General features: G+C 28.6%; 8 protein-coding genes across 8 annotated transcripts, besides 7 other annotated features; 5 read left to right on the forward strand and 3 right to left on the reverse strand.

Annotated features, from left to right (window-relative positions):
• Positions 1-163: 163 nt before the first annotated feature.
• On the forward strand, positions 164-2,998 carry CMU_024810 (uncharacterized protein; the record flags this gene model as incomplete). The annotated part of the gene is made up of 1 exon (XM_002139788.1): positions 164-2,998. The coding sequence occupies one exon, from the start codon at positions 164-166 to the stop codon at positions 2,996-2,998; it is 2,835 nt and encodes a 944-aa protein (XP_002139824.1).
• Positions 2,999-3,334: 336 nt separating this feature from the next.
• Positions 3,335-7,378, forward strand: CMU_024820 (uncharacterized protein; the record flags this gene model as incomplete). The annotated part of the gene is made up of 1 exon (XM_002139789.1): positions 3,335-7,378. The coding sequence occupies one exon, from the start codon at positions 3,335-3,337 to the stop codon at positions 7,376-7,378; it is 4,044 nt and encodes a 1,347-aa protein (XP_002139825.1).
• A 292-nt stretch (positions 7,379-7,670) lies between these two features.
• Positions 7,671-9,452, reverse strand: CMU_024830 (UDP-glucose dehydrogenase, putative; the record flags this gene model as incomplete). The annotated part of the gene is made up of 1 exon (XM_002139790.1): positions 7,671-9,452. The coding sequence occupies one exon, from the start codon at positions 9,450-9,452 to the stop codon at positions 7,671-7,673; it is 1,782 nt and encodes a 593-aa protein (XP_002139826.1).
• A 233-nt stretch (positions 9,453-9,685) lies between these two features.
• Positions 9,686-9,724: a sequence feature (AT_rich).
• A 68-nt stretch (positions 9,725-9,792) lies between these two features.
• CMU_024840 (uncharacterized protein) lies at positions 9,793-10,182 on the reverse strand (the record flags this gene model as incomplete). Its single annotated transcript, XM_002139791.1, has 1 exon — positions 9,793-10,182. The coding sequence occupies one exon, from the start codon at positions 10,180-10,182 to the stop codon at positions 9,793-9,795; it is 390 nt and encodes a 129-aa protein (XP_002139827.1).
• Positions 10,183-10,402: 220 nt separating this feature from the next.
• Positions 10,403-10,424: a sequence feature (AT_rich).
• Positions 10,425-10,429: 5 nt separating this feature from the next.
• Positions 10,430-10,816, forward strand: CMU_024850 (uncharacterized protein; the record flags this gene model as incomplete). Its single annotated transcript, XM_002139792.1, has 1 exon — positions 10,430-10,816. One exon carries the CDS (start codon positions 10,430-10,432, stop codon positions 10,814-10,816), a length of 387 nt encoding a protein of 128 aa, XP_002139828.1.
• Positions 10,817-10,915: 99 nt separating this feature from the next.
• Positions 10,916-10,965: a sequence feature (AT_rich).
• Positions 10,966-11,056: 91 nt separating this feature from the next.
• On the reverse strand, positions 11,057-12,682 carry CMU_024860 (AP-2 complex mu subunit protein, putative; the record flags this gene model as incomplete). Its single annotated transcript, XM_002139793.1, has 1 exon — positions 11,057-12,682. One exon carries the CDS (start codon positions 12,680-12,682, stop codon positions 11,057-11,059), a length of 1,626 nt encoding a protein of 541 aa, XP_002139829.1.
• A 248-nt stretch (positions 12,683-12,930) lies between these two features.
• On the forward strand, positions 12,931-15,414 carry CMU_024870 (uncharacterized protein; the record flags this gene model as incomplete). Its single annotated transcript, XM_002139794.1, has 1 exon — positions 12,931-15,414. The coding sequence occupies one exon, from the start codon at positions 12,931-12,933 to the stop codon at positions 15,412-15,414; it is 2,484 nt and encodes an 827-aa protein (XP_002139830.1).
• Positions 13,316-13,359: a sequence feature (AT_rich).
• Positions 13,524-13,568: a sequence feature (AT_rich).
• Positions 15,269-15,297: a sequence feature (AT_rich).
• Positions 15,415-15,523: 109 nt separating the features above from the next.
• Positions 15,524-15,548: a sequence feature (AT_rich).
• Positions 15,549-15,947: 399 nt separating this feature from the next.
• On the forward strand, positions 15,948-21,575 carry CMU_024880 (uncharacterized protein; the record flags this gene model as incomplete). The annotated part of the gene is made up of 1 exon (XM_002139795.1): positions 15,948-21,575. One exon carries the CDS (start codon positions 15,948-15,950, stop codon positions 21,573-21,575), a length of 5,628 nt encoding a protein of 1,875 aa, XP_002139831.1.
• Positions 21,576-21,690: the final 115 nt, after the last annotated feature.

Genomic DNA, 21,690 nt, shown 5'->3' on the forward strand with positions numbered 1-21,690 from the left:
ATAAATACAATAAAAGAAAAATGATAGCCTTCCTTTCAAATTGGCGCCCGCGCCTTTTGGTGGTTATAAGTTATTTGGGTCTACTTTTGATTATTACTTATTATTTTTACATTTCTAAGAAAGTAGATGCTTACTGATTAAATCTGGGAAAAGCACTTGAGATATGGCAGACAAAGTACAGAAGGTACTAGAAGATATGGTCCCTGAGCTTCTAGACTTAGGTAAGAGAGAAGTCTTTTCTGGTACTGAAATTCGTAATATTATAGAGAGACGACGGGACTTTGAATATAAGTTAGCATCTAGAACTCCTTTATTAGGTGACTTTTTAGAGTATCTAGAGTATGAATATGAGTTAGAGAGAATAAGATTTGCAAGGACTAGAAAATTAGGTCTGAAAAAACGGACAATTGGAGATTACTCTATTATTCGTATAATCCATTTTATTTTTAAAAGGGCCTTAAGAAGATATCCAAATGATGAGAAACTGTGGTTACAGTACATCGATTTTTGTCTAAAATCTGGATCTTCAAGAATTTTACAAAGGAATATGATCACTGCTTTACGCAATTTACCAACTAGTGCTACAATTTGGATAATAATGGCTGATAGAGAATTTCAAAGTGGGAATGCAAAGTCTGCTCGTTCTATTTTGATGCTAGGTCTAAGGATAAATAAGTATTCTTTCTTAATGTGGCGTGGATTAGCTCAGCTAGAGGCCAATATAATATATAAATTGTACTTAAATGAGTATACAAAATCAGAACTTGCTTTAAGTGCAAAGTACTCTAAAAAAGCTACAGCTGCTTCATTAGAACCAATTTTAAAATATGCTTTAACTAGAATAGAGCCAGAGGGGCATAAACATGCATTTTTAGTATATATGTATCGTATATTGTATAATTTATATTTGGTAAGGAAAAGTGGTACTAATAGCGATACTTGTAACAAGAAAACACCTGAAATTCATTATTTATCAAATTTTGAGACAACATTAACAACGAATATATATAATAATATAAGTTCTCAGCCAATATTTGTAGTATTCTTTGGAATAATAAAGATGATAAATTTGAATAAAGAATCAGATAAAGATTTTATTCAGGATCCTAATGAGATTATTACTTATATTGAATGTATGATGAATGAGTCTTTAAATTTATTACTTAAAAAGGAAACTGAAGGAGCTGGTATTTTTTCAATGTTATTAATTTGCAGATTCTTATATCAATGTGGCCTGAATAATATGGAGGAACTTGATGGGTGGAATAGTGACGAAAAAAATAATTTTGGTAAATTAAGAAATGTGGTAGATTTTGGTTTTTCATTTTCAGATCAAAGTGATTCTTTAGAGTACTCCGCGAATATGGATTCTAAAAATAATAGCTCTACCATATTTAAAGGAAATCTTCTTAAATGGTTGTCTTTTTCTTCCTCAAAGGGTATTATTGATTCTTACAATATTTGGCCAAAGTCAATGTTAGATCTCCTCACTGTAGAACCATTTATTTGGAATTGTTGCATATTATCTAACCCAGGCACTGATAAAAATGAGTTTGATAGATTAAAGAACTCATCTAAAATATTGGAAATAAATAATATTAAAAAAGAATCTTTGTTTCCTCAAGAACTTCTTCTAAATTTCAAATCATTTATCCAAAATAATGTCTTATCAGATGAGAATAATGTAAATAGGATCTATTCAAAGTTATCTGATATATATAAACATGTAATGAGTACAAAAGTTCAACAGAATTTATCTATACCTCGTGTAATGCTAATTGAAGCTCTCTTATACTGCAAGTCTGCATCTCCATCAAATATACTAGTTTCTACAAACGAATTTGATAGATATGAATCACTATGTGAGCCTTCTGAATATATTTTAAAGTGGAAGTGCCTTGTCTATAAACTGATGAAGGATTTAGATAGTGTTCATATTACTGAATTTATTAATCTAATTAAAGAAATTCATACAACTATAGCTAATCATGATATACAAGCTAAAGATAGCAGAGTAATTGACTTAAATAGCTTTTTAGAATTAATATTTTTACTCTTTAGTGGGATTTCAAACAAGTTGAATAGAAAATCAGATATTCAGTTAATTGAGGAACTTTCTAAGCTTAAATATGACTTTGTTTGTAATGCATTAATCAAGTTTCCAGTTATTATTAATCCCCCATATATTCCATATTTCATATTTAATGTACTTATATTTTGGTCTATAGATGATATTCAATATTCACCAAATTTTATTAGTGAATTTGTTGATACCAACCAATTTGTAAAATCTGAGATAAATTTCATTACAAAAGATATTCCAATACTCTCTTTTATAATAGAACATAAGGAACCTGGAAGAATCTCTAGATTATCACATTATAAGCAACGAAAGATTATATATACTGAAAAAGTTACAAGGTTAGCAAATATAATCAAATTACCCACTAGAATTCGTCAAGTTATATTATTGTCTTCATATTTATCTATTCTATCATGTGCAATGATTGAATTTTCGTGTAATCTTCGTTCCATACTAAAGCATGGACCACGTGCATTAAATGATGCAGATATTTATGAGACTACTCTAAATATATTTAGTTATTGGAAAAGTATAATCGAAGAACTCCAAAATATCAAAGCTGATATTACAGATATACTTCAATATAGCTATCTTAAGTATATTCTATTTACAAGAGTTGTGGAAGATATTGTGAATAGGAGATTGATAAATGTATCGAATATATTTCCTGTATCCTCAACTGCTTTACTATTACAAATGAAAAATAGTCAAATACCATTATTTAAGGGTGGGAACTATGATTCAGACATCCAAATCTTGTCTCGTATGCCATTAGATGACATAAGAATAAAAATGATTCTTGATGGGAATTCTCATACAAAAATGGATCCTTATTTATCCAATGTAATTACAATATTAGATCCAATACCATACATTAGTAAATGGACTTGCTTTGCTTGCTTACTTTTATCGTAGGCATAAAGTAGTGTTATTTCTTGTTTAGGGTTATTATTATGTGACTAAAATTCAAATTTGATCTCCTCTGTACTTTCACTTATTCTGCACATCTAATTTCGGTACTCTATATCCCGCTTTTTAGGTTAATATTACCGCTAAAGATTCTGTGAGAACTTAATATTTGTACGTATTTATATATGGTACATGACAAAAAAAGGTAATAAGGTATACTAAAAGTTTACTAATATAGAATTCTTAATATATTTGAGTTGATTGGGGGTATTTATTGCTTCAGTTCTATATGAAATACTTGCTAACTATTTAAGTAGACTTAATAAAACCCCTTTAGTTTAAATGGGACTACAAGATGATAATATATTGGATTTAGACGAAACATTATATATAAAACAAAGTTTTTATGGGTATGATATATCATGGGATAATGTTATACAGAGATTGCTAAGTACTGGATCATTAAAATTACCAATAACAATAGATCACGCTGTGTTTGCAGGCAATATATTTTATATTTCATTGTTATCAGGGCAGTTATTAAGATGGTGTCCTAATGAAAGGATCACAGATCTAATAACACTAGAGCCACCTATAGGGATAAGTGGTGTATTTGATAATATGTCAAGTAGCTCATCCTCTACACTTCAAGTATTTACTGATAGTACAGGACATCATGCTTTAGTATCTGCTGGGACTGGAGAGACATGGTATCTTCATAGAAGTTTTACTAAGGCTAGACATTTATCAAAACTTAGCCGCTATTATATTCAGAGTGTAGGATGGAATAATTGGGAGAATAAGAAAAAATCTAGTTCTTCAATATCTATTATAATAGGTTGTAGATCTGGTACTCTATTAACCACAATTTTAGGTCCAGATATATCTTCAAGTTTAACTGTTGTTCGTATTTTATATGAAATACCTAGTTCTCCTATATTAGATATTTATTTAGATTCTATAGATTTTGAAGATGGTGAATTTCAAGCAAATAGTGAGATAGATATTTCATCTTTTGCAGTTATTGTTGCTACTTCTAGTAGACTACTTTTATGGAGTGGATATAGCAGGATTCTTGATTTATTTATGAGTAATGAGAATATAGGCACTGATCAGAAGCCTGGTCTACAGATTGGTAGTATAGAAAGTAGTGATTCATTTACTACCAAGATAAGAATCTTGGATTATTCTTGTAATAAAAAGATTTTATTATGGATAAATAGTAAAGATGTAAAAACTTATCCATTATACCACAAAGATGAAATATCACTAATAAATAATTTTAATATGATACAAAATAAACCAAGAAAGTATTATACTATTGGCCACCCAAACAATTTTGATTATTTGAGTTACTATAACAAACGACCCAACTCTATTGAATGTGCTAGATATCACATTATATTTTTATTTGATGATTCCATTTCAATTTTATCTGCAATATCCTGTAAACCAATAGTAAATACATTAGTAGGAACTTCTATTAATCCCGTTATGTCAAGAAATGGGTATAAAACAGAGAGAAATAATTGTAGTTTTCATCAGGTACTCAGAAGTCTGGTAATAAATTACTCTAAATCACTGTTTTCTAATTCATCTGAGACAATAAACTCCAAATATTCCCTTTGGGCTTATTCTGATGAGTTTATTTATAAATTAACCCTTGTTAATGAAGAGGAAATATTATGGAAAGAGTGGTTATATATTGGGTTCTATAAAGAAGCTCTTCAAAGCATTGAGATAAGCTGCTCAGACGAACAAATTTTGCAAAGGAGACGAGATTTAATATATCGTCTTGAAATAATAGATCATTTACGCAATGGGGATATTCAAGAAGTGGGACATTTACTTTCTAAATTAACTAGCATTTCATTTAATGATATCTGTCTAATGCTTATTCAACATAATTACTGGTTTGGAATTCTTATATACCTTAAACATAAATTTCTAAATTTATCTGAAAGTTTATCTAACTTAAATTCTTCTGCTGAATTTATTGTTTTATCAATTTGGTTAGTTGAAGTTCATTGTTATATTTTATCATCCTTAAGTGTATGTAAGAATTTGGACTGTGACCAAGCCCAAGGTATCAAAGAGAATATAGAACAAAATTTAGCAGATGGTAAACAAAAAGTAAATATATCATTTTTGACAAATAAAGATTCTAATACAGTTGAAAGAAATACTCCAACATCTTTAAAAGACCCAGGTATTTTAAATATGAGTAATTCTGGATATGTATCCCCTAAGACTTCATATAAAGAAATAAGATTACAAACAATAGAGAATAGAACTGAAGAATCTAACAAAAATTGTAGAAAGTTGGATAATACTATAGACCCAATCTTATCATTTGAATCAATATCATTATCACTGAGAAATATTTTGCAGATAGTATCTAGTATTGATGAAATACAGAGTATTCTATATAAAATTCTTTTACAGTATGATTGTAAGGAAGAGTTTTTTTACTATGCAGAGTTATGCAATGATTGGAATGTTGTAATACAAGAGCTAATATATATGGGACTAGTTAATAGTAGAGACACAAAAAAGTGTTATGAAAAACTTTTGGCTGTTGATAATATAAGTAAGAGAGATTCTTTTGTATATAACTATGCTCCTTTGCTTTACATTTTAGATGCAGGGCGCTTTGTATCACTTTGCACTCGTCCTTCTCTTTCTACAATAAAGTTAGAACTTCTCCTTCCATATATCTTACAAGATCCAATCGATATATATAACTTTGAGGAAAGGAACTATAATTTGAATCAGCTTGGAATAGTTTTAATTGAGCATTTTTTAAGATCTATAAATAACTTTGTAGATGAAAAAGATAATTCTTCTAAAGAATCAATAAATAAAATTGGAAGAATAAATACTTCTGCAAGATTAGGAATACTTGCTACTTCTAATCCTTGGAATGGCTCTAAAGCCGTTTGGAATGTCTTAGCAATTCTTTGCTCAAAAATGGAAAATGGAGAGGAACTTTTATTATCTTACATAGCTCCTCTACTTGAACTTACTAGTACTTACGAAGCTAACGATAATGATATATTAGGATTGGGTTATTCTGGTAAATATATAAAACAACTGGATGAATTTTCTATTAAACCTGTAGAATTTGATTTACCGTTTCTTTTAAGTATATGTAGAACTAAACGTTACAAACGTTTAGAAGTATACATATGTTGTTTACTAGGAATGTATGATATGGGGATGGAGCTTTGCCTAAAGGAGTTGCAAAATATTTCATTAACAAGAGAGATAATATATAGATTTATAGATAATAGTAGCCGAAGAAGATGGATATTAGATCTAATAAAACCTTTAGGAAAAAAGGGAGATATTGAGAGCTTGTTAAAATTACTAGATGCATCTCCTCAAGGTATCCTAACTTTATCGGATATTCTTGAGGTTATACCAGACTCTTTACATTTGGGACTATTTCAAAAACCTATTGTTGATACTATTCAGTTATATGACCAGTTGCTGCAAAAACGCCAAAAGGCTAATAATGATTATATGCGTAATTATCAACATCTACAGAGTGATGTTTCAGCTATTCATTCAAATTTTAATATTCTAACAAGAAATAGTAGTGAATGTAATAGCTTGTGTGGCATATGTTTCGAAAATGTATTAGACTCATCTCCATGTTTTTCATTATTGGAGGTTAGAAAATTTATTGAAAACCTACAATTTAATTGCTTTGATAATTTAGCTTATCAGAATATTTTGGATAACTTCTTTACTTCTGATAACTTAAGTGTTTACTCTACATGGAATATTAAAGATAAAAGTACCAAAATTACAAACTTTTCTGCAATTACATATGACTTGTCTAATTATTCTAAGATACATGAAAGAGATCGCGTATTTTCTAATTTACAACAAAATAAAGAATTGAATGAAAATAATGGAACTTCAGTTAAGAAATTGATTTCCCCATCAGGCTCTAAAATAAAAACACCTTGTAATCTCAAAAATGATAAGAGGTTAGAAAGAGACATCCAAAATAATAAGTATTCTGGTTATTTTTTGAAATACTATAGCTCAAAAATTCTAGTATTTCCATGTTCACACTCTTTTCATTTTGGATGTGTTCTATTTACAATTGTGTCTTTAATGACAGAAGAAGAAATCCCCAAGATTAGGAGGATGATACAAAATATATGTGATTCTGCATCAAAATATAATAAAAAAAGTACATCCCCTAATAGTACTAGTTTTCAGCACTGGAATAATGAGATATCTAAAATATGTACCCAAGAGTGTCCTTTGTGTGGTGAAAGCATGATTAGAAGTGTACTCAAACCATTTATTAACACTGAATCTAATTATGATGAATTAGAGGCTCAAACATGGACAATTGAAAATTCTTAGAAGTTAGGCAAATAACATATTAGGAACTTCAAGGTATGCTGATTTATATATTCAATACTTGAAAACAAGGAATAATAGTAAATGTTTCGTCTTGTATATATGTACTTGCAAACATTCATAATAGAATACATAAATAAACAATTCATGGTCAAATTACAATTATATCCTTTACACTATTAGTAAGACCATATTAAAATGGAAAAGAATATCTATGCTTTTTTAACAATTATTCTCATGCAAAATTCCAAATATTTTTGTTTGTAAATCTTGAAATTAAGTTTTTTTTTCTTATCTAATTAAGTAGATTGAACGGCAAATTTTCTTTGTTTATTGTAGTTTTATTATTACTGTTACTGTCATTTATAATAAGCTTAAAACTTTGCAATACTTCATTTTCATCTTGTATATGTTGATGTAGAAGAGGTTTTTTGCCAATTCTAAAGACATTAAAACCTATTTTAAATAGTTGTTGATGATTCAAGATATTTCTACCATCAAATATAAAAGCTGGCTTATTCATTTTCTGATAGTAGAGTTCATAGTCTATATTTGCAAACATATCCCAATCTGTGCAAACTACTATAGCATGAGAATCTATAATACCTTCTTCCAACGAAGAGACTACATTAATATATGGTAATTTTGTTCTATTTTTAGAATTATACCTAGCTAATTCTGTAAGATCCTTGATTTCCTTTATACTTATTCTTTCGTGAGTATTTTTTTCGTTATTGCTCATAGGAAAATCTTCACTTCTAACTTTTTCCTTATTATATTTAAGTAAATTTCCAGAATTATTCAAATTGACACTTTCCAGTAGTACTGTAGCATATCTTTCATATATATATGATTCATCATTATTATATTTCCCATCTTCTAACAAGTAATCTACCAAATTATGATTTCCAGTTTCAATAAATTCCTCCCTAATGCTTCTAAACTTGACACAAGGATCAAAAATAAATACTTCAGCCCCTTCGGTATGAAGTTTTTCACATATGGTTGTAGCTGGGGTTTCACGTGTATCTCCTGTATTGCTCTTAAAAGCAAATCCTAAAATCAAAATCTTCTTATTTTTAACAGTATGAAACATTGATTTAAGAATAATTTCTACAAATAAATCCTTCTGGTATTCATTCAATTGAATCACACTTCTCCAGTATTTTGCATCCTTAGATAATCCATAAGATTCAAGAATATAAGATAGACATAGTACATCCTTTTTAAAACAACTTCCACCAAAACCTAAAGAAGCATTTAGAAATTTGCTTCCAATTCTGCTATCCATACCAATAGCCTTTGAAATTTCGGATATATCAGCTCCTGTAACATTACATAGTCTTGAAATGGAATTAATAGATGATAATCTTTGTGCTAAGAAGGCATTTGCAGTGAGTTTTGAAAGTTCTGAGCTCCATACATTCATAAATAAAATTCTTTCTTTTGGTATCCAATATTCATATATCTTACTGAGAGTATTCATACAATATCTACCTATTTCTGTTTCTATCGGACCTCCTATTAAGATTCTATCAGGAAATTCCAAGTCATGTATAGCAGTTCCTTCAGCAAGAAACTCAGGATTAGATAATACTATAAACTCTATCTTATCATCGGATTTTTGTGAATTTAATACTTCCTGTAAAGCATCTGCTGTATGCACTGGAACTGTAGATTTCTCAATTATTATTTTACTATTTTTAGAATATCTCGATATAGACCTTGCACATGATTCCCATGATGTTAAATCTGCTATTTCACCCTTACCTATTCCATAGTTTTTTGTAGGAGTATTCACGGATACAAATAAAATATCACATTTACAAATAACCCATTCAATATCTAAAGTGAAGTACAAATTATTATTCCTAGTTCTTTTTAATATATCAACTAATCCAGGTTCATATATTGGTAAATTAAAGTTTTCAGAATTCCATTGGTCAATTACCTTGGGATTTTTGTCACAAACATGGACAGATAAATGTGGACATTTATTTGCTATCATAGCCATTGTAGGACCTCCTACATAACCAGCACCTATACATCCTATTCGATTTGTGTGAATTATATCCATATTTTCCAATTTCTGCCAAGTTATTGGGTATTACCAAATTAACTCTTCATATTAAGCTAAGATACAATGCTTGATATGAGGATAACTAGCTAGTATTAGTATATATATCAATTTTAATAATGAGCTCGTTAAGGGGTTTATTATATACTTAGGCTACTGTTATTTGAGGAACTATATAACTTTTTCCTAAACTCAAGTTTTTCTCAAAAATTATTTTATGAACTCAAAAGAAGAAAAATATAATATATATAAAAATATAACATAATTATATTGTAGTTAATGATTACATAAAGTAACCTAGCTTTAATATAATCAGACAATTATCATATTTAGATTTAGATTATCTGCCATATTTTTGAAAAGACCATTCTGTATTATCTAAAGGACAAACATTTCTTGTCTTAAGCCATCTAGATATACAATGTAGGTGAAATGCGTGGTTACATTGGCCCCAGGTAACAGTGCATTCATCACTTCTTTGCATAGAGTTGTTTGCTTGACATTCAATACATAGATCCATGATGTGGTTTCTGCATATAGCACAGTTATCAACGACAATATCCCATGACCACAATGCAACTGCATTCCACTTTTTTATCTCAAAACGCTTAATAGAGTCAGATTGTATCTTGGTATTTTGATTTTCTACATTGCTATCTAGAACTTCGCCATTTAAACTAGATTCAGTTTTTTCACCTATTATGTCAACTTTCATGGATTCAACTGTCATCTCTAGTTACTTTATATAGTACTCTATTTCATTTAAGTTGAATAAAGAAAAGTCCCAAAAGTTAAATCTTATTCAACTATTGAGATTAGGAGTGTATTCCGCCATAAAATTAGCGCTTTTAAACCACTAAAAAAGGTAATAACTGGGACTAGTTTTTAGAAGATAACTATAACTAATTGGAGTTACAAGGATAGTAAATAATTGTTTTTGAGTTAGTGGGTTAATTTTTAATATATTTTATAGATAAATGGCTAAGAGTTTGCGAAGCAAAGTAAAGCGTAGATTTCGCACAGCTAAAAGGCTACTAATTAGAGATACGTTAGAGGCAAGAAGAAATAGTGAGAAATCTCAGATACTTAAAGAAATAGGAGAAGGTATATATACTCAAAAGTATTCTCCTTTGAATGGATTTTTGTATCCTGAATCAGAAAATTCTTTTATACCTCAGAAAAATAGGGATCCAGTAATAGACTTTAGATCTCATTCAATAAGTATAGCAGGATTTATGGGTTCTGGGAATAGAAGAAAATTTTATCCTGAAGAAAATATCCCTAATTTAAGTATATTGGGTAATAATATGGTATCAACTAGCAAAGATGTTATAGTAGATAACTCTTGTAAAATGTCTGACTAAACTTGTATACATTATCTTTTGATTGTGCTAATATTGAGGACTTCAAGTTATTAAGATTTAGGAATATCCTAGAAATTTTATCAAAGAAATATTTAAGACATTAATAAAAAAAATATTTAAAAAATGTATTGAAAATGTAAAATATATATGGATAATGAAATTTATCAAAAAATTAAGAGCTCATTCAAAATGTCTTTGAAGAATAAATTAATCTGGATAACATCTAGAACTTCTAAGATTCTAGAAAGTTCTACATACATACGAATTTGATTGAGTGACATATCTAACCCATCTAAAATTATTATAGGATCTTTGTTTATCTGTTATTTTAAGATATTTAATTTGTAAGTTAGAAACATTGAACATTGGGATTTCAAAATTCAGATATACAGGTCCAATCTCTCTTTTTAATATATTTGTAGGTATAGATGAATTTAGTGTAATTTTGCATTTAAGAGCAATTTCTGTTTTCCCTGGTATTCTCTTTATATTCCATACTATTTTATGCTGTTTTTCATTGTAAAGTGAACTTTGAGGGATTGGAATTAGTGGATGAATTGTCTCAAATATTATGTTAGATACTTTCTTTGGAACCGGACACATTATAATTAGATTTGTAGCATGTAAATTAGATGGTATTTCAGACTTTATTTTGATAACAAAATCCAACTTTGTACAGTCACTCCGATTATTTCTATTATTATCTGATAGATTCCCTATTGATTCAAATATATTCGGTAGATTTCCACTTGGTTCAATAATAGTTGTTGTCTTGAAAGGAATCTTAAGGCATCCAGTAGAAACTCGGTAATTCATCAAAATGAACTCTCCTTCAGGAGGTCTTAATATAATGATCTTATTTTGCAAAAACTCATTAATATCAACGCATTCATGAAAGTTACAGTCATCTATGACTGTTGCTAAATCTGAAGTTATATTTAATGGACTTATTGAGGTATAGTTATAATCATCACTTAATATTATATTATCGGTAAATCCAAGCATTAGCTCAGGTTCCCCAATAAGATAGCTTTTCATAAGGATACTCCCATCTACATTACACCTTACAATATTTCCATTATAATCTAAAACTACAGTTACTCTCTCAAATATATCTACAAAAATTTCATTTTTTCTTTCAATCACTGTATTATAATTCCCAAGAAGAGAGAAAATTTTATTATCATTTTGAGATATTACAATTGACGAATTTATAGGTCTTTGAGTAGCATTACTAGATATAGTTTTAGGATAGTGTGTAGTTATAGAGTGGTTGGTAACTGGACCAAGTGGTTTATTTATTCCTACACCACCTGGACTACTAGTTGACAACATTCCAGCAGGTATAATTGATAAAGTTTGAGGAATAGCATTAGCAAGTTCTATTATTGAAGAAGAATTTAGTATATTTTTCCCATATAATAGATCACTATATTTAGTTATAATTATCTCATTATATATACAATGTTTTAGTTGTTCGGTATTTGTTAGTTGAGGATATCCATAGTCCACTATTTCATCAATTAATTCATAAACGAGAATAAAGTTTTTACGAATAGACTCTTCATTAAGAACCCCACAAAAATCTCGAACTACTTTAATTATTCTATATAGTAATTCTACAATATAACTTGGACACACATTAAACATACTTGTACAGATAAAGTAAAGACCATTTTGAGATAGATAAATGTAATTAAGACCTTTGAAGTTAAACATTGGACAACAATTACCCTGGTTTGTTTTAATATACTTGTAGAACGCATCGTGGACAATATTGATACAGTAATATCTATTCTCTGAGCGAAAATTACGTAATATTATGGTATCTCCTCGACCATTTAAGACCATAAATTGGTGAATCATTGTTTATATTTAGAATTGCAAGTCCTTCTAACTACTATTATGAAATTCCCTAGGCACGTAATATATAGCGGGGTATGACAATGATACCGGGCGCCTTATGCATATGCATATACAAAAAGTAAAACACTCAAAACTAAATGAGACTGTTAGAACTAGAGTATATTTGAAGTTTTCTTATGCTCAATATTAATGTTTACCTTATTTTGCTTTTGTTAATTCTATTGGATTTCTTGATTGGTGCATATTGTATGATAGAAAAGATTGACTCGAGAACTATTGGAGGATCAAATGCTTATATTTGGCTTATAAAATCACCAAATATTGTTACTCAAGATTTAAATGAACCACCTAGATATTCTTTTGGTTTAGTACCCGGTGGTTCAATCTCAGTGGATTTAAATTTTGATATATGGAATATTTCAGCAGAATCTTCGAGCAATATTAATGGCTCAGATTACTGGATTCCCTTTTTTGGAGTTTCTCTTACAAAATTACAGGAATCAGATAATAGTTATAACAATTTGGAAGGTAATACATTTTTTGATAGTTTTTATGAACAACATAGTATACCAAAAGAACAGGAAAGCATGAATAACAATCTATCCAACAATAATTATATTACCTATATTGAAGATAATATTAACAATAATAAATATGAAAGTAATATTTTAAATAAAGATTCTGAACATAAATTGCACTTAAATTTAACTAAAAGACCTTATAGAGATATTTATCACTTTGAAAAACTAAAGATGCAAGAAGAAGACATCATTAACTCACTTTCAAGAAATAATGAATCTAATAAGGAGGCTAATATTACATCTAATGAATTAACTAATTCTAATTTTAATTTTACTTATGAAAATAATATTTTGAATAATAATTTCAAGACTAAAACCTATAACCAATTTGTAGATAGAAAAAATTCTAGTTTTAATAAGGAAAAGTCAGATGTGGTATACAAAAATCAAATGTCAAATTCATCTTCAATTATACCTCAATTAATAAACAATGAACATATTTCATCAATATCTTCTAGCAAATATAAACATATAAAAAGTATGAAACGATCTTCTGTTCATTCATTTACACCTCTTTGTAGTATCCCAAAAAGCTGCCTCATAACATTAAAAAGTGACGAGTTAAATTATTTAACAGGTGGATTACATTTAATAAATTTTGATATACAAGAAATGACTACTTCTTTTCTGCAGAAGGTAAATAAGTCAATAGAAAATGTTATAAAAAGAGGCTTAACTTACTGGAATCCAATAATTAGAGTAATAATTAAAGGTCCGATACATACATATTTCAGAAATAAATGTATTGAGGTAATAGAGAAAAAATTAAGTATGGATAATCAGACTAATAAAATTGATAGTAATCTTGAAATATCAAAAATGAATGGTTCATCTACTGAAACAACAAGATTAATACCTAAACTAAGTATGGCCTTTTCTTCTATACTGTTTAATAAGCAATCAGTTTCTAATTCATCATATATAGATGTGCTTTTTAAAGATTTGCCTTTATATGAAGATTATAAAGATCAGTTAGCTACAATGGCTCTACAAAATGTTTATCTCCTACTTCTGAATAGTGAACAATTAGCTGCTCTTAGTCATTCCTCATTACATGAACTCGCTCTCCTTTCATTTTCATCTTATCCTCCATATTATATTGTGAGCACATATCTTAGAAGTACTCTAAGAGTACCAGTGAAAAATTCTAAAATTCAGATAAATTTTGTTTCTTCAATATTAGATAGGTATACAATATTGGTTGTTAATGGAGATAGAATCCCTTTGTCAATTACTGGCAGTATAAATATTCAAAATCCATCACCTTTAAATCATCTCTCTTTTGAAAAAAGGAGAGAGACATTTATTCTTGATACAATGCTGACATTATATTTTTTAGTTTGGGTTGTATACTTGCTTGATTTTGTTTATTCCCTAGGATTTAGACTGAGAAACATGAACAATATTAATACTCTACATTCTACAGTACAATGGTCTTCTCTTCAACTTTTAAGTATGGTTATATTACTCTTAAAACCAATTTGTATTTTATTTGACAAATATAATCTTGTTAATTACTGTATATATGGAGAACTTCCAATGCTTGCATGGTCAGTTCCTAGAGTTTTATCAAGGAGTTTTGATACCTTATTACTTCTTTATTTATTACTTATATCTCTTGGCTGGAAAGTATTAAGAGACAATCTACTTACATTGGAAACTCGTTTTGTAACTGCTATTTGTATTATTTCACTATATCTTGGTATTTTTGAAATAACTATCAGTGCTTTTCAAATTGCTAGATACATTCTTCATGCACTTTCTTATTTATGTATTATCATAGCTACAAATGTTAATACTACTCTCTTAAGTCATACAATATCAGACCAAAATATTTCCCCTAGACTCGGAGTATTGTATAAAAAGTGGCAATCTTATATATATTTTAGATGGATTTTTATTTGTTCTATTATTAAGCCTTCTATACTTTTGTTTTACCGTATAGGTATCTTACAACCAAATGGCTTTGATGACTGGATTTATACCTTAATTGATTATTTAGCTGATTTTATATTATTAAATATCATTATATATCTATTTAGACCATTTGAAGTGCCAGAATTATTTAAACATCTTCATATAAACAGTCAGTCAGATTACTCAAATATTAGTACGAGTTTTGAAATGCCAATATGGACTACCACACTCTAGCTGAAATATAACAATATTATTAAATCAAATGTTTGACTTGATATAAAAATGAGGTTATTCTCTCTTAAGGCCTTAAGGAATTGTTTTGTCATATTTTAAACTCCATATCTTTTTAAAATTAATTATAAATAAAAGGAGATACCTTTATAAAAAGACTAGTGACATATTATAAGAGTTAACTAGGATTATTTTCGTTACAAAAAATTTATATAGTAGTAAAAAAGTCATTTCATAGACAATAATATTGCCTATACTGTCATGTATTTTTTTTAATGCCTTAGCACACAATATATTTTACCGCTATATATTCAGCCCCCAGGAACACACATCCAAGGTAAAACAAAGTAGCAGGGAAAATTTAGAGGATTAAGAACTTTAGAATTATAAAAAGCAAATAACTAAAAGAGAATAGGTTCTAGCACATGTCTGAATAAATTGGGATATCAAGGACTTTTAGGGATATCCTGAGATTTGTTCAATATTGATTACTATCATACTTAAGAAATATAGTATTTTGGTAATGACAGTTTAAAATGTCACTACGAGGACTAGTTATTGGTCCAACTCAGATGTTGGTAGAAAGTGTATTGAGGAGAATTAATGAAAATCTTCTTGATTACTTCATTAATTTACCTGAGAGTATTTGGCTAAGTGGTTTTTTGGATCAAGTTCATTTAAAAGATGTAATGTTTAATACTCGTGCATTTTCAAATGAATGGTACTCACTTGATATTCCATTTCGTTTGAAATATGGACATATTGGTAGAGCTAATATTCAAGTACTTTTTGCTCATTCTAAATTAATTGTTGAAGTAGAAAATATGGTTATAATTGTAGGACCAAATTTGGCATATAAATCATATACAGATGTAATTCAAAGCACAATAGACAAAGTGGCAAGTCATATAGAGCAATTTAGACAAATTCAGACAATGAGAAGAAATAAAGATGACAATGAGGATACTAGTAGCTCAGATGAAAGTAAAGAAACCTTAAATTATAAAAATTCAGAAGTTAAGCATATACCAAATGATATAGAAGAATCTAACACAACCAATAAAGAAGGTTTAAATACTTTATTACGTTGGTTATTTCGTTATGTACCAGACTTATCATTTACTATTAGAAATCTGTATATCCGATATGAAGATGATATATTGGACTCATCTCATCCTGTAGCTGGTGGAGTACATATTAATTCAGTAGTAATTAATCCTGCAAGAAGTTGTTGGGATTTAGAATGGCCTTCAGATACGAATGATAATGTAATGTTTGTTTCTCATAGTAGTGACTTTTCAAACAAAAGTAATAAGACGATAAACTCTTCAAATAATGTGAATTCGAGTGATAGCCCACAAATAGATGCCTCATCTACTCCACAATGTAATTCTAAGGACAAGAGCAGTTCAAATATAGACCCTCGAGGGATTTTTAATTTGAAGATTAGAACATGTGGAGTATTTTGGGATGATGACTCAGCTCCCTTTATCCCTATGTCATTACTTGAGGAAACAGAAGCCTCTGATATAAAATATGGTGTTTTTTCTGCAATAACTACAGATGATATGCAGAACATAGTTAATAAAAATTTGAGTTATCATACATGGGTCATTTCTAACTTAAATATATCATCACAGTTTGGCTTCGTAGATCCAAAAAATATAAAATCACCTGATAATTTGAAAGATATAGAACTAAATACTAAATCAAAACTAGATCATTTATCACAAAGTTCATTTTATAATTCGTCTAAATCTCATATAATGGATAATTATTCATTACCAAATATGATAACAATACTTAACGTAAATATTCATAATGGTCTAATCATCAATATTTATCCTCATTTAGTACATGGAATTGTAAGGCTTTTGACTTCTTGTAATCAATTCTATACATGGACTCAAGTTCGGAGATTTCGCCCTATAAAACGACCTACTAATGGTGTAAATGCTGATGACACAAGGAAAATATGCTGTGAATGGTGGAGATTTATTCTTCGGTACTACCGTTATGTGCGTAAAGAAGAAAGTGGATTTAATAATCTAAAAGATGAAATTAATTATAGAATAGAAAGGAAGCGTTATATAAAGATTATAAAACGCTGGAAATGGATTGAATTAATTGTAAATGGTACCAAACCAATATCTGATTCTGGCAGAATCACATCTATCAGTTCTTTTAATCTTGAATCTGGAGATGTAGTTATGCCTAATAATACTGGAAATAATATTAAAAACACTTTTGTCCAATTTTCCAATGGTACATCATCAGAAATATGTTTATGTGAATATTGGCGTTATGAATTAAAAGTTTTACAACTTTTGGCTATCAGAAGTGAGGATATTAATTTTATATTGACAGTATTGCAGCATCAACCATATTGGACTATAGCTCAGTGGCATATATTGGCAGAAAGAGAATTTGAAGTTGAATTTGCTCTAAGTCAAAATAATAATATCCAAAATACACCAAATAGTAAAAAACGTTCTAAAAGTATATCTGACAATCTAACACTAGTTGCTTTTGGTCTACATACTCAAAAAGACACTATTTTGTGGGATCTTGTTGACCAGTTAAAATATAGTTTGTCAAAGTGCATACTAGAAACTTCAGAATTTCATTCAAATATTAATCACAATATAAAGTCATCAAAATTTAGTGGTTCATTTACTACAAATGCTCCAATAAATTCTTCATCTTATCCTGGTATAGCTGAATTAAATATTTTTTTATTACAGAACAAGGAATATCATCCTTATATCTTGTATGGTGAAAATATTTTACCATTTGAAACTAATGATATATTAATTGACTTCTTTGGTAGTAATTCACAGAAATTTGCAAATAACGATGAAATTTGTAAAAAGCATGAAGATTCTAATATTTATCAAATAAATTATAAGACAAATTCATCATATTGTAAAAAGACTTTATGGCATCCAATTCGTTTAAGATTGCATTTGTGGGGACGTTTTTATGATGAGTACTTCGATGCTTTTCCATTATCTTTGTCACAAACAATGGAATTCAAACAGCTCATCCAATTCAGTCATTTCCTTGATTTTCAACAAATTAATGCAATAGCATTTGTTGAATATGATAGCACATTTACACTATCAGCAAGCAGTTCGTTTGATTTAGTTTCATTAGCAGCTGTTGCTTCCACTAGTTCAGATACATTTAGAACTCGAAATAAACTTGTAATAACTCCTGCTAAACATAAAGTTTTAAATACAAATATGAATAGTTCTTTGGATAATATGCTCCATGATCATAAATTTGAAAATTACCTTATAAATGAAGATGAAAATTTTAGACCATTTGAATTTGAGAAGCAACTAACTGAATTTTACAAAGAATCTTTAAATTTTCCAGAAAGTTTAAATAAAATGGCAGAAGAAGGTTTTCAACTTCCAAAAATACTACAAAATAGACTTATTAGTATTTGTATTCCAAAATTTGAGATAAATTTGTGTCATTTGGTTCAAGATAATATAAATGGCAAAAATCTTCTATTAGATACCCAAGCTCAGGATACTAATAAATATCCAGGTATATTATCAAGTTTTTTAGCTCAAAGTAGAAGCTCACTATCAAATTCTACTCAGTTAATAATCTCATTTACACCAAGAAAACTCTTTGGAATTGTTTTTAACTCTTTAGCTTTTAAAATAAATACTTTTAATACAGTAAGGATAAACTGCTATTTAAGGAAAGTGGATCTAGTTACTTGGAATCACAGTGATAGCCATATCTTTACATCTTTGGTAGAATACATGAGCAAAGAAGGAAACTTAGCTGAGAAAATGGTAAATGAAAATTCTATATCGTTAATATCTATAGGACTAGATAAGGTCTCAAACTTGACAGAGAATCTTGAATATAGTACAAAAAATAAAAGTGTTTTAGATGAGAAGAATATAAATAATATAGACTCTGAAACCCTAATATCAGCTGATTCAAGAAAATTAAAAAATTGTGAATTATCTGAACAAAATGATAAGTTTGAAATAAGTGGTAACTCACAGTTGAAAGACTTGGAAGAATCTACAAATGTAAATGATGCACTTTCTCCAACTTTCCAACCTTTAGTTTCGACACCAATAAGAAAAGTTAAATTTGAAGAACCATCATCAAGTGCACAATCAAAGTATTGTGACTCCAATAATTTGACTCCTCATGAGACAATCAAAACAAATTACTCAAAAACTATTTCTAAAAAAGTGAGAAAATGGAATTATTTCAATTTGGTTATGCTTCCTCCTGCTTCTAAAGTGGATCAAAAAATATTATCTTCATCAAGGTCTAATACTACATTCTCACTAAGGTTACCCTTTTATTTAAAAGTAGATTTGCAAATTATGGATATGTCTATAGTTTTCAATGATGAATTACTAGATTGTCTGCGTGCAGAAATATTAAAATTACTCCAGGTATATTCGTGTACTCAGTGGAGCCAATATAAGGGTTTTGGTACATTTCCTATATCTAAGAAAGGAAAACAAGCTACTCAAAGTAGTGGACAAGATGGTAATCTTATATTATGCCCACCATTTAGACTTATATCCAATCTATCTTTACAAGGTGAGAATTTTGAATGGCAAATTCAACGTTGGAGTTACCTCGACCAATTACTGAACAAGATACATATAAGAATATCTATTAAATTACCACGTATTGACTTAGTTATGTTAAATAATGTAAATATATCATCTTCTACACTCTTAATTGAATTAGTACCATCATTTCATCTGACAATTGAACCACAAATAATATTATTGGGGACTATACTTGATAAATTTGACAAAAAGTATAATCGTTTGTATTTTCGCGGATCCCAAGTTAAGTTTGATACTCTTCAATCTCTTTCAAATGTAATACAATTATATACAAGAATTAAAAATATTATAATTAGTCGGTATAATGATATTATACAATTATTTGAAGTATTTAATTATGAAAAGTTTGAGAATATACCAAGACATTCTTTAGCATACTTTACTAAAGAAGTACTCAAATTACAATCCCAACCATTACTGGATACTAATGAAATACCTTTAAAAGAATTCTCATTAAGTGTAGAAGCTGATTATATTAATCAATCTAGCCCATCTTTAAATATTACCAATATTGAAGAATTTAGTTATTCAACAACTAATATTAATGATGACAAACAGCAGTATAATGATTGCACTGAAGAAGCTAAACAATCACAAGTTAATATTGACAATTCTAATAATACTGGTGAACATTTGAAAAATAATCAAACTATTGAAAAATCAAGTGAAATATCGTCAAATATTGAAAAAAGTGAAAGAAATGACTTTCCAGTATTAAATGTCTCCAATTTAAGTGATACAAAATTTTCTAGCATTGGAAAAGATTTAATATGGGATAATAATACTAACAATACAACGAAGATGACTACCAGTATTAGTTATGATGATTCTAAAGCTAATAATCTTGACTTAACTTTAAACACTCAACCAATTAATATTGAAAAATTTAATGTATACAACAAAGATAATTTATCATGTATCGTTAGACCAGTGGATATGCATCCAGATTTAGATTCTTCATTAGCATTTCAGAAGTATCAGGTAAATCCCGAAGTAAGAATAGCCGAAACTTATTCATCAAAGAAGTTATCAAATTCTATTTTAAAAGGTGGTATCCAATCTATAAGTGCTACTTGTGCTTTATCTCCAAAATCAGACTTAACACACTATCCAGGTTTTAATGAAAAAAATACCTTTAATACAACTAAATCTGATATAAACATGTTACCTAATGTCAAGAACTACAATCTTGGCATTAAAACATATAAGCAGCTGAATACAGATGTTTCAGAACTTTCTACCTCAAAAAATTCATTACCTTTAATACCTGAATCAGTTTTAATAAATAGTAATACCCAAGGCAACACTAAATATAATACCAAAACTTTTCATGGTACAATTAACTCCAATTTTCAAAGTAGTGCTAATAATTCCAGAAATTTGGTGAACTCAACTGTATTTTCAAATACAGCCTATCAGAGGTACTCCACTAATACTACAGTAAAGGGCTATCTGCTTAAATCTAATACAACAATAAATCCAAGGAAATCTCATATTACTTTAAGAACTGGTCTTAATATTGAAAAACCTAAACAATAACACTTTATGATTAAGTATAGAATTCCTGTGAATAATGAATTATATTAAGTTAGAAATGTTAAGATTTATTTGTATTATAAAATAAGGAATAAATAATTAGGTAATCATAGCCAGT

The sequence above is a fragment of the Cryptosporidium muris genome, genomic scaffold (genome assembly GCF_000006515.1).
Source record: "Cryptosporidium muris RN66 scf_1106632353999 genomic scaffold, whole genome shotgun sequence".
In the NCBI taxonomy this organism is placed as follows: Eukaryota; Apicomplexa; class Conoidasida; order Eucoccidiorida; family Cryptosporidiidae; genus Cryptosporidium; species Cryptosporidium muris.